Source organism: Macaca fascicularis, chromosome Y, assembly GCF_037993035.2.
Source record: "Macaca fascicularis isolate 582-1 chromosome Y, T2T-MFA8v1.1".
Taxonomy (NCBI): Eukaryota; Metazoa; Chordata; class Mammalia; order Primates; family Cercopithecidae; genus Macaca; species Macaca fascicularis.
The window spans coordinates 1805058-1815000 of NC_132903.1; the positions used below are offsets into that span (position 1 = coordinate 1805058).

A 9943-nucleotide genomic window follows, 5' to 3' on the forward strand; every position below is an offset into this window, starting at 1 on the left:
CCAGCAGCCAGACAGAGGCAGTCGGGTTCTATTTTCAACCCACTAGAAAATGAAAAAACATTCTACGTCTGAAGTATTTTATGTTTGCGAAACCTTGATTGCTGTGTCTAAGAATAAAAAAAGAAAAGCACAAAGTGTAGCTCCTTCTTGCCTTGGAAGTCACCCTTGTTGAGCTCAGCTGGGGCTGTTTTCCATGAGACTTGAGGCATGTGACTGACTAAGAGGAGTTCTGGAGGGAAGGTTCTGGGGAAACAGTTTAGGGCAGCAGTCCCCAACCTTTTTGGCACCAGGGACCACTTTTGTGAAAGACAATTTTCTGAACAGAGGTGGTGGAGGTGGGGTTGGGGGATGGTTTTGGGATGATTCAGGTGCATGACATTTATTGTACATTTTATTTGTATTATTATTACATTGTACTATATAATGAAATAATTCTGTAAGTCACCATCATATAGAATCACTGGGAGCCCTGAGCTTGTTTTCCTGTGACTAGACAGTCCCATCTGGGGGTGATGGGAGACAGTGACAGATCATCAGGAATTAGATTCTCATAAGGAGCATGCAACCTAGATCCCTCACATGCGCAGATCATCAGGCATTAGATTTTTATAAGGAGTGCACAACCTACGTCCCTCTCATGCAGTTTACAGTAGGGTTTGCGCTCCTATGAGAATCTAATGCTGTTACCGATCTGACAGGAGGTAGAGCTCAGGAGAGCCACCGCCTGGGCAACCTCTTGAACGATGTACAACAAAAAGATAAAAGGAAGAAAGTGCAAAGTATTATTTCAAGCCATCAACTTGTAACAAATGGATTCTCAGGATCATCTCCTGGAAATGCGGTTCTGAGCAGCACAGGCTGGGGCATTCCAGGGAGGCGTGGGATATGGGATGCAATCTTCTCTGTACTTTACACGACTGTGCTGTCACACTGCAAGAGCTGTGTTTTGTAAGGCAGGACACTGCACACAATGATTATCGACCCAATGTTTTTTTCCTGTGCTAGAGTATGATTTCCATGAGGTCAAGAATCTTGTTTATTGTATTTTTCCTGCAAGTGAAGTATGTGACGGGCAGAGTAGGCAGGTATGGCAGGTTAAATAATGCACACCCCAAGATGTCCAGGTCCACATTATCTATCTGGCAGACAGAATCATGACCCCCAAAATGCCCACACTGTAATCCCCATGTGGGAGACAGAATAATGACCCCAAAGATGTCCACGTCCTAATCCCATGTGGTAGACAGAGCAATGGCCCCAAAGATGTCCACATCCTAATCCTCATGTGGGAGACAGAATAATGACCCCAAAGATGTCCACGTCCTAATCCCATGTGGTAGACAGAGCAATGGCCCCAAAGATGTCCACATCCTAATCCCATGTGGGAGACAGAATAATGGCCCTGAAGATGTCCACATCCTGATCCCCATGTGGTAGACAAAATAATGGCCCCAAAGATGTCCACATCCTAAATCCCATGTGCAACACAGAGTAACGGCCCCAGAGATGTTCATATGCTAATCCCCATATGGGAGACAGAATAATGGCCCCAAAGATGTCCACATCCTAATCTCATGTGGTAGACAGGATAATGGCCCCAAAGACGCCCACAACCTATTCCCAATTTGGTAGAGTAATAACTGAAAACATGAAAAAAATGTCCATGTCCTCATCTCTGGAACACATGAAAATGTGACTGTCACGGCAAAAAGGCCTTTGCAGATGTGATTCAGTGGAAGATCCTGAGATGAGGCGACGATCTGAGATGATCCTGACGGGCCCCAAATCATCACAACGCTTCTTCTACAAGGCAGGCAAAAGAACAAGAGTAAGTGAAGGAGATTAAAAAAAGAGAAGGCAAGTTGAGAGAAAGAGAGAGAAGGGAAGAGAGGGAGAGAGAGAGAACAAGAGAGAGAGAGATTCAAAGGTGTCTCACTGCTGGCTTTGTTGTTGTTGTTCTTGTTGTTGTTGTTTTGAGATGGAGTTTCGCTCTTGTCACTCAGGCTGGAGTGCAGTGGCACGATCTCAGCTCACCGCAACCTCCACCTCCCAGGTTCAAGCGATTCCCCTGCCTTAGCCTCCCGAATAGCTGGGATTACAGGCATGCGTCACCACGCCCAGCTAATTTTGTAATTTTAGTAGAGACGGGGTTTCACTATGCTGTCCAGGTTGGTCTCAAACTCCTGACCTCACGTGATCCAACTGCCCCGGCCTCCCAAAGTGCTGAGGTTACAGGCGTGAGCCACTATCATTGTTGGCTTTAAGGTCAGGTGGGAGGCCATGGGTGAAGAAATGCTGACAGTCTTCTAAAAACGGGAGAAGGAAATATTCTCCTGTAGAACCGGTGTCAGCCATGGGCTCAGGAACTCCACACTGGACTTCCTGCCTTGAGGTGCCTCGGAAGCATTGAGCGAAGGTAAAAAGTCTTAGCATGCAAGGAAGATCTAGATAAGTCTAGGAAGAAGTAAACCCTATATGTGCATGAGATTCTCTACAGAAGAGATAGGGTACAAAGCCAATCCAACAACAAGACTCTTTTGATTCAAATCCTACCCTGTCCCAGTTTCCAGAATATTTTTCTATCTGAGAGCCCTGTGTGCCTTGTTTAAAATCTGTTGAGAAAAGGAACAGAGGAGCATCCTAGGAAAGCAACAGCCATTGCAAAAGGTAAACGTGGTGGTTGAGTGATGGAGTATACGCTGGTGAGGCTGTGCCAGCTGGTGTTAGCCTGTATCCACTGTCACAGTGGTGGTTGAGTGATGGAGTATACGCTGGTGAGGCTGTGTCAGCTGGTGTTAGCCTGTATCCACTGTCACAGTGGTGGTTGAGTGATGGAGTATATGCTGGTGAGGCTGGTGTTAGCCTGTATCCACTGTCACAGTGGTGGTTGAGTGATGGAGTATATGCTGGTGAGGCTGGTGTTAGCCTGTATCCACTGTCACAGTGGGGATTGAGTGATGGAGTATATGCTGGTGAGGCTGGTGTTAGCCTGTATCCACTGTCACAGTGGTGGTTGAGTGATGGAGAATACGCTGGTGAGGCTGTGTCAGCTGGTGTTAGCCTGTATCCACTGTCACAGTGGTGGTTGAGTGATGGAGTATACGCTGGTGAGGCTGTGTCAGCTGGTGTTAGCCTGTATCCACTGTCACAGTGGTGGTTGAGTGATGGAGTATACGCTGGTGAGCCTGTGTCAGCTGGTGTTAGCCTGTATCCACTGTCACAGTGGTGGTTGAGTGATGGAGAATACGCTGGTGAGGCTGTGTCAGCTGGTGTTAGCCTGTATCTACTGTCACAGTGGTGGTTGAGTGATGGAGTATACGCTGGTGAGGCTGTGTCAGCTGGTGTTAGCCTGTATCCACTGTCACAGTGGTGGTTGAGTGATGGAGTATACGCTGGTGAGGCTGGTGTTAGCCTGTATCCACTGTCACAGTGGTGGTTGAGTGATGGAGTATACGCTGGTGAGGCTGGTGTTAGCCTATATCCACTGTCACAGTGGTGGTTGAGTGATGGAGTATATGCTGGTGAGGCTGTGTCAGCTGGTGTTAGCCTGTATCCACTGTCACAGTGGTGGTTGAGTGATGGAGTATACGCTGGTGAGGCTGGTGTTAGCCTATATCCACTGTCACAGTGGTGGTTGAGTGATGGAGTATACGCTGGTGAGGCTGTGTAAGCTGGTGTTAGCCTGTATCCACTGTCACAGTGGTGGCTGAGTGATGGAGTATATGCTGGTGAGGCTGTGTAAGCTGGTGTTAGCCTGTATCCACTGTCACAGTGGTGGTTGAGTGATGGAGTATACGCTGGTGAGGCTGTGTCAGCTGGTGTTAGCCTGTATCCACTGTCACAGTGGTGGTTGAGTGATGGAGTATACGCTGGTGAGGCTGTGTAAGCTGGTGTTAGCCTGTATCCACTGTCACAGTGGTGGTTGAGTGATGGAGTATATGCTGGTGAGGCTGGTGTTAGCCTGTATCCACTGTCACAGTGGTGGTTGAGTGATGGAGAATACACTGGTGAGGCTGGTGTTAGCCTGTATCCACTGTCACAGATGTGGTTCATATACTCATTGCTCAGTAAAATTCTGTTCCCCCCAGAAAAGAGTAAGAGTCCGCTGGAGAAACATATCATATCTGACATTCCTAATTTTTTTTTTTTTTTGAGATGGCGTCTTGCTCTGTTGCCCAGGCTGGAGTGCAATGGCATGATCTCGGCTCACTGCAGCCTCCACCTCCCGGGTTCAAGCGATTCTCCTGCCTCAGCCTCCTGAGTAGCTGGGACTCCAAGCACCCGCCACCACGCCCGGCTAATTTTTATATTTTTAGTAGAGACGGGGTTTCACTATGTTGTCCAAGCTGGTCTTGAACTCCTGACCTTGTGATCCATCTGCCTCGGCCTCCTAAAGTGCTGGGATGACAGGTGTGAGCCGCCGCACCTGGCCTGAGATTCCTAGTTTTTTCTGCTTACTGGTGGATGCAAGGCCATAGCAAATGGATGGAAGTAGCTGCAGAAAAGTCCCTAAGAGGATAGACATTTCTGTTTTTCTGTGTCTCTGCACAGGGCACCATGTCAGTCATGCATGTCCATTTCCAACTGCTCTGTGATAAACTGCTCCCATTACTAATGAGTAAGAATGTTACACGCAATGAAGAAATGAGACGTTGGGTTGCACAGGATCTCCACGGTCCCTCTAAGTGGTCTCCACATTTGCTGACTTATAATGCTACAATTCTAATCACTTAAAATACAGATGGGGCTTCAGCAAAGGAAGTCCACACCCAGTGCTGAGACAGAAGATTCCAAATGGGTGTTGACTGGGAAATCATTGACTCCTGCATAGAAGCTTAAGATCCCACCAGGATGGCAAATCTGAAAAGTGTTATTAACCTCCAACGAGAAGACACAGAAAGTTAAAATCATTCCGGACCTTCCAACAACAGCCACTAGCATTGATAATACGATATTTCTTACCAGGCTAAGTACATGGAAATGGTGGTGTCTGTAGCTATTTGAGTGGCACTCACACATCACAGCTATGTCTGCACATATTTTTATGCATAAATACATAGACATCATACATCAAATACATATACAAATACACATGCACTCACACATCACAGCTATGTCTGCACATATTTTTATGCATAAATACATAGACATCATACATCAAATACATATACAAATACACATGCACTCACACATCACAGCTATGTCTGCACATATTTTTATGCATAAATTGGCGTCACACTCTATGTATCGTTTTATATCCCATGCTTCTCCTTTAAACTGTAGCATAATAATTTCCAATTAAACAAGTGGGTTGAGGGGAAGCGTGGATATCTCATCCACTTTCCTATCCTCCGATCCCATTAATGTTGCAGAAAAACACAAAACACATCAAGACAAAGAGGAAAAAAAAAATTAGATGGAAGCTACCACATCTTGGCAGCTGGAAACGGACAGGTGTTACGACTTTAGCACAGAGAATAATGTTTTCTCCCTCCTTGCAGACACGTCCATATCCTAATGTCCAGAATTAATGACAACAGTACCTCAGAAAGCAAAAGGGGTTTTGCAGAATTAAGAATCTTTAATGGTCTAGGTGGGAAATTGAGTAATTACACTGGGTAATCCCAAGACCCTTTTGGTGATTTTTTTGTCTGCCATCTAAAGTATCAATAACTTGATAAATATTTCATATATTTGAAAGGAAGGTGCTGTCTCGACGGGCTCACTGACTTATGTCTGTCCTATCCACTGTATTCATGGCACTATTTATTTCCTCTCTAAATTTCCATCTGGTCTCCATCTGTGAAAGCGATGTGTTAAATTCTACTAGCACACATGTTTTTCGGTGTATTTCTGAGAACTTCAGTTCTATGTATTTACTTAGTTTGGAGATGTCAATAACTGTACCTCCTCAGTGTGGAGGGTTCAGGTTAACTTTTATAAAAAATAAAATGGACTGTAGCAGGGGATGAGAGTAACGGGCATCAGTACTGCGAGGAGAAATATTAAGTGTTGCAATGACGTTAAGGGCTCAGCGTGGCGCAAAGAAGGGCTCAAGGTTTGCAATGACATCAAGAGCTCAGCGAGGCTCAAACAAGGGCTCAGGATCAAGGGTGGTTTGTGTTGAAGACTGGCAGACGGGCAGACTGAAGATGGGGAAGGGGAGATACTGACTCCACCCGTCTGGGTAAGGATGTTGAACAGGGAGTAAAATCAAGAGATACACGAGAATGAGCTTCTAGAGCCCAAATCATGAGTCTCAGGGGAGTGTGGTGATGATTTTGCAAGACAACATTTGGGGAAACACCAACCCTTAGCGTGTGCGTAATACACTTTAGTCAAAGTGGACAAGTGAACGTGTCAGCTCCATACAACATGTTATCCGGTGACCATTATTTAAAAGTAACATACTAACAAGAATGATGGTCCTCCAAAGCCATCTGTGACATGAAGCAGTGACTACAAATAGCAGGTCTGTGCAATAATTTCCATGGATATCCTGTTTTGCTCAGACACTTCTGTCACATGAAAGCTAGAGCTCCCGTCCTTCCAATTAACCCCTGGCTTGCAGCAAGTTCACCAGGACTCACCATTGTTGACCAGAACATGGAGAGGAATCTTCTTCATCTTGAACTTCTGGACAAAGTCCCGGATAGACATCATGGAAGCCAGGTCACAGAATAAAAATTCCACTGGAAAAGGACAACAACAAATGCCTGGTTACCTTCCAACCTATTTCAGAGATTAAGACAATTTCTAAACAGGTCCATTTCAATTTCACCTGGGAAGTCACACTTTTCTTTTCTTTTCTTTTTGAGACAGAGTCTCGCTCTGTTGCCAGACTGGAGTGCAGCGGCGTGATCTCAGCTCACTGCAGCCTCTGCCTCCCGGGTTCCAGCGATTCCAGCGATTCTCCTGCCTCAGTCTCCCGGGTAGCTGGGATTACAGGCACATGCTACCACATCTGGCTAATTTTTATATTTTGGTTTTTTTTTTTTTGGTTTTTTTTTTTCGGAGATGGAGTCTTGCTCTGTCGCCCAGGCTGGAGTGCAGTGGCCGGATCTCAGCTCACTGATTTTTTTTTTCTTTTTTTTTTCAGTAGAGACAGTGTTTCACCATGTTGGCCAGGCTGGTCTCGAACTCTTGCCCTCAGATGATCCGCCCACCTGGGCCTCCCGAAGTGCTGGGATGTCAGGCGTGAGCCACCGTGCCCAACCTGGGGTTTTTATGAGAAGGAGACAGAGGGATGCTTGAGACAGATGAGAGAAAATGATGGTAAGACAGAGGCAGAGACTAGAGTGATGTAGCCACAAGCCCTGGGATGTCTGGAGCCCTCAGGAGCTGGGAAAGGCCAAAAGGATCGTGCCCTAGAGCGTCCCGACAGAGCTCAGCCCCGAGACACCCTGGATTTAACCTCTTGTCCTCCAGACCTGGGAGAGGATAGATTTCTATTCTGCAAGTTCCCCAGTTTTGGGTTTTTTTTTTTTTTTTTAGTTCAATATGATTTTATTTAAAAATGTGTACAGTTGAAGGAGGGATCTGGTCTTTTATTTAAAAAAAAAAAAAAGAAGGTTTTCACAGGATATATTTGGCCCTTTTAGCTCTGTAGCGAATAATAACAGAAAAGGAAGGTTCTGTTCAAGGTCCTCACTCCGGCACACTCAGCCAGGTGCTTGGCTAGATGACACATTTCCTGGTCTGAAGCTCACAGCCAATCCTCTCACCCAAGTGGAACACCCGTTCTCCTCCAGGCGCGCGCGCGCACACACACACGCACACATGCGCACACGCACGCGCGCGCACACGCAAGCACGCGCACGCACGCAAGCACGCACACGCGCACACGCACATGCTCGCACACGCACACGCGCACACGGACGCACACACGTGCACACAGACGCACACACACGCGCACACACACGCACACATGCGCACACACACGCACGCGCACACGCACGCACACGCGCACACGCACACACGCACACGCTCGCACACGCACACGCGCACACAGACGCACACACGCGCACACAGACGCACACACACGCGCACACACACGCACACACACACGCGCGCACACACACGCGCACACACACGCGCACACACACACACGAGGTCTCATTTTCACTGCTCTACACAGCGCCCTGAGAATCTTTAATTTTAAAGTCGGGAAAAACGTGGAAGGATTCCTTAACGCGTTGTCTGCGACAAAACCAACTACCTTTTAACTCTTAACAATTGCAAGTATAAAGGACTTGAAATTGACAAGGCGCTCCATTTAATAGAACGAGTCAAATGCTGAACAATTAGGTCAAGTCACAGGCTTGAATATTTTTAAATGTCACTTAAAACTTATTGAGAGAAGAGAAGATGTGCTTTTTACAGTAACCCTAAGGAACTCATAGAGAAGAAAAATGTTAACCCTACTGGAGTGTGAATCCTTGGCAACAAATGCCTCTGTCACTGTGACTCTGACAGTGAGACGGTATCATATGAAGAGAGGAGACTCACGCAGCTGCTATGTCTGACGCCCCTTTCGGCACCTAGCGTGGTGAATGACACTCACACAGCCTGTAGCCCTCACACCAGAGCCTCCAATGGAGAAAGCGATTCTACAATTCTAAGTGTTGCTCTTGACGCCACAAATAACTCATCCAACTTTTCTTTTATTGGCAACTCAGCGACAGACGGCAAACCCCGAGTCTCATGAAGGTAACCTCATCTGGCCAGGTGTGGTGGCGGGCCCCTGTCATCCCAGCACTTTGGGAGGCTGAGGGGGGCGGATCATCTGAGGTCGGGAGTTCAAGACCAGCCTGGCCAACGTGGCGAAACCCCCGTCTCTACTAAAAATACAAAAATTGGCCGGGCGTGGTGGTGGGTGCCTGTAATCCCAGCGACTCAGGAGGCCAAGGCAGGAGAATTGTCTGAACCCAGGAGGTGGAGGTTGCAGTGCGCCGAGATTGCGCCGCTGCACTCCAGCCTGAGCAACAAGGCAAGATTATGTCTCAGAGAAAAAAAAAAAAAAGATAACTTCATCCACAGAAGAATTTCTAACATCTAAAGGGGTTTCCTGAGGGCAAGTCAGAAATACAGATTTCTGAAATTAATGCTACCCAAGAGATGAAGCCAGCTGGAAAGATAAGGAGGCACGTGTTGATAAATAGGGATCAAGATGGAAAAAAAATTCCTTTTGTTTGGAGTTCTGGCAAATCTCCTGCTTTGGAGGAACTGAACGACCCCTTCCTTTCTTCTTTGCGATAGCGAGAGAGCATTGTTACGGAATGAACTGTACCCCCCTAAAAAACCTTTTTGTCTGTAACTCTCGCAAACCTCCCTGGTTTGGAGGAATGGAATAGCGCCTTCATTTTTTCTTTGCAATAGATACAGGACATCATTATAGACTGAACCGCGCCCTCCCTCCCTCATCATCAGAACCCTGAAACTTCCATGATGACTTTATTTGCAGACAGGGCCTGTAGGAGCTCATAAGGGTGAGGCCCTCATCCAGTAGGACTGGTGTCCTTACAATCAGAGAAACAGACGCCAGGTGTGACGGTTACTACCGAGCGTCAACCTGATTGGATTGAAGGACGCAACGTATTGATCCTGGGTGTGCCTGGGGGGTGCTGACAAAGAAGCTGAACATTTGAGTCAGTGGGCTGGGAAAGGCAGACCCCACCCTTCATCGGGATGGACACCATCTTATCAGCTGCCAGCACGGCCAGAATAAAAAGCAGGCAAAAGAATGTGGCAAGGTTAGACTGGCTTAGCCTTCCAGCTTACAGCTTTCTCCCGTGCTGGAGGCTTCCTGCCCTCAAAAATTGGACTCCAAGTTCTTCAGCTTTAGGCCTCGGGCTGGCTTCCACGCTCCTCAGCTTGCAGACAGCGTATCGTAGGACCTTGTGTCCTGTGAGTTAATGCTGAATAAACCCCCTTTATATATAGC

At 47.0% G+C, this 9943-nt stretch overlaps 1 protein-coding gene across 15 annotated transcripts in view; it reads right to left on the reverse strand.

Moving 5' to 3' along the window:
• The window catches only part of LOC102121273 (polyprenol dehydrogenase), a 389469-nt gene that overhangs the window by 128524 nt on the left and 251002 nt on the right, over nt 1-9943 (reverse strand). For 11 of the 15 annotated variants that reach the window (XR_010584122.2, XM_074030407.1, XM_074030411.1 and 8 more), the window contains one exon: nt 6591-6692. The exons of 2 other annotated variants lie outside the window; for them this stretch is intronic. Coding sequence is in view for 12 of the 13 variants with exons in the window: in XM_074030407.1 (XP_073886508.1) it covers nt 6591-6692 (102 nt within the window). In the remaining variant the exon portion in view is untranslated. Of the gene's footprint in view, nt 1-6590; nt 6693-6781; nt 7217-9943 lie in introns of all 15 variants that reach the window. 2 more of the 15 variants (XM_074030415.1, XM_074030417.1) reach the window with 1 other exon arrangement.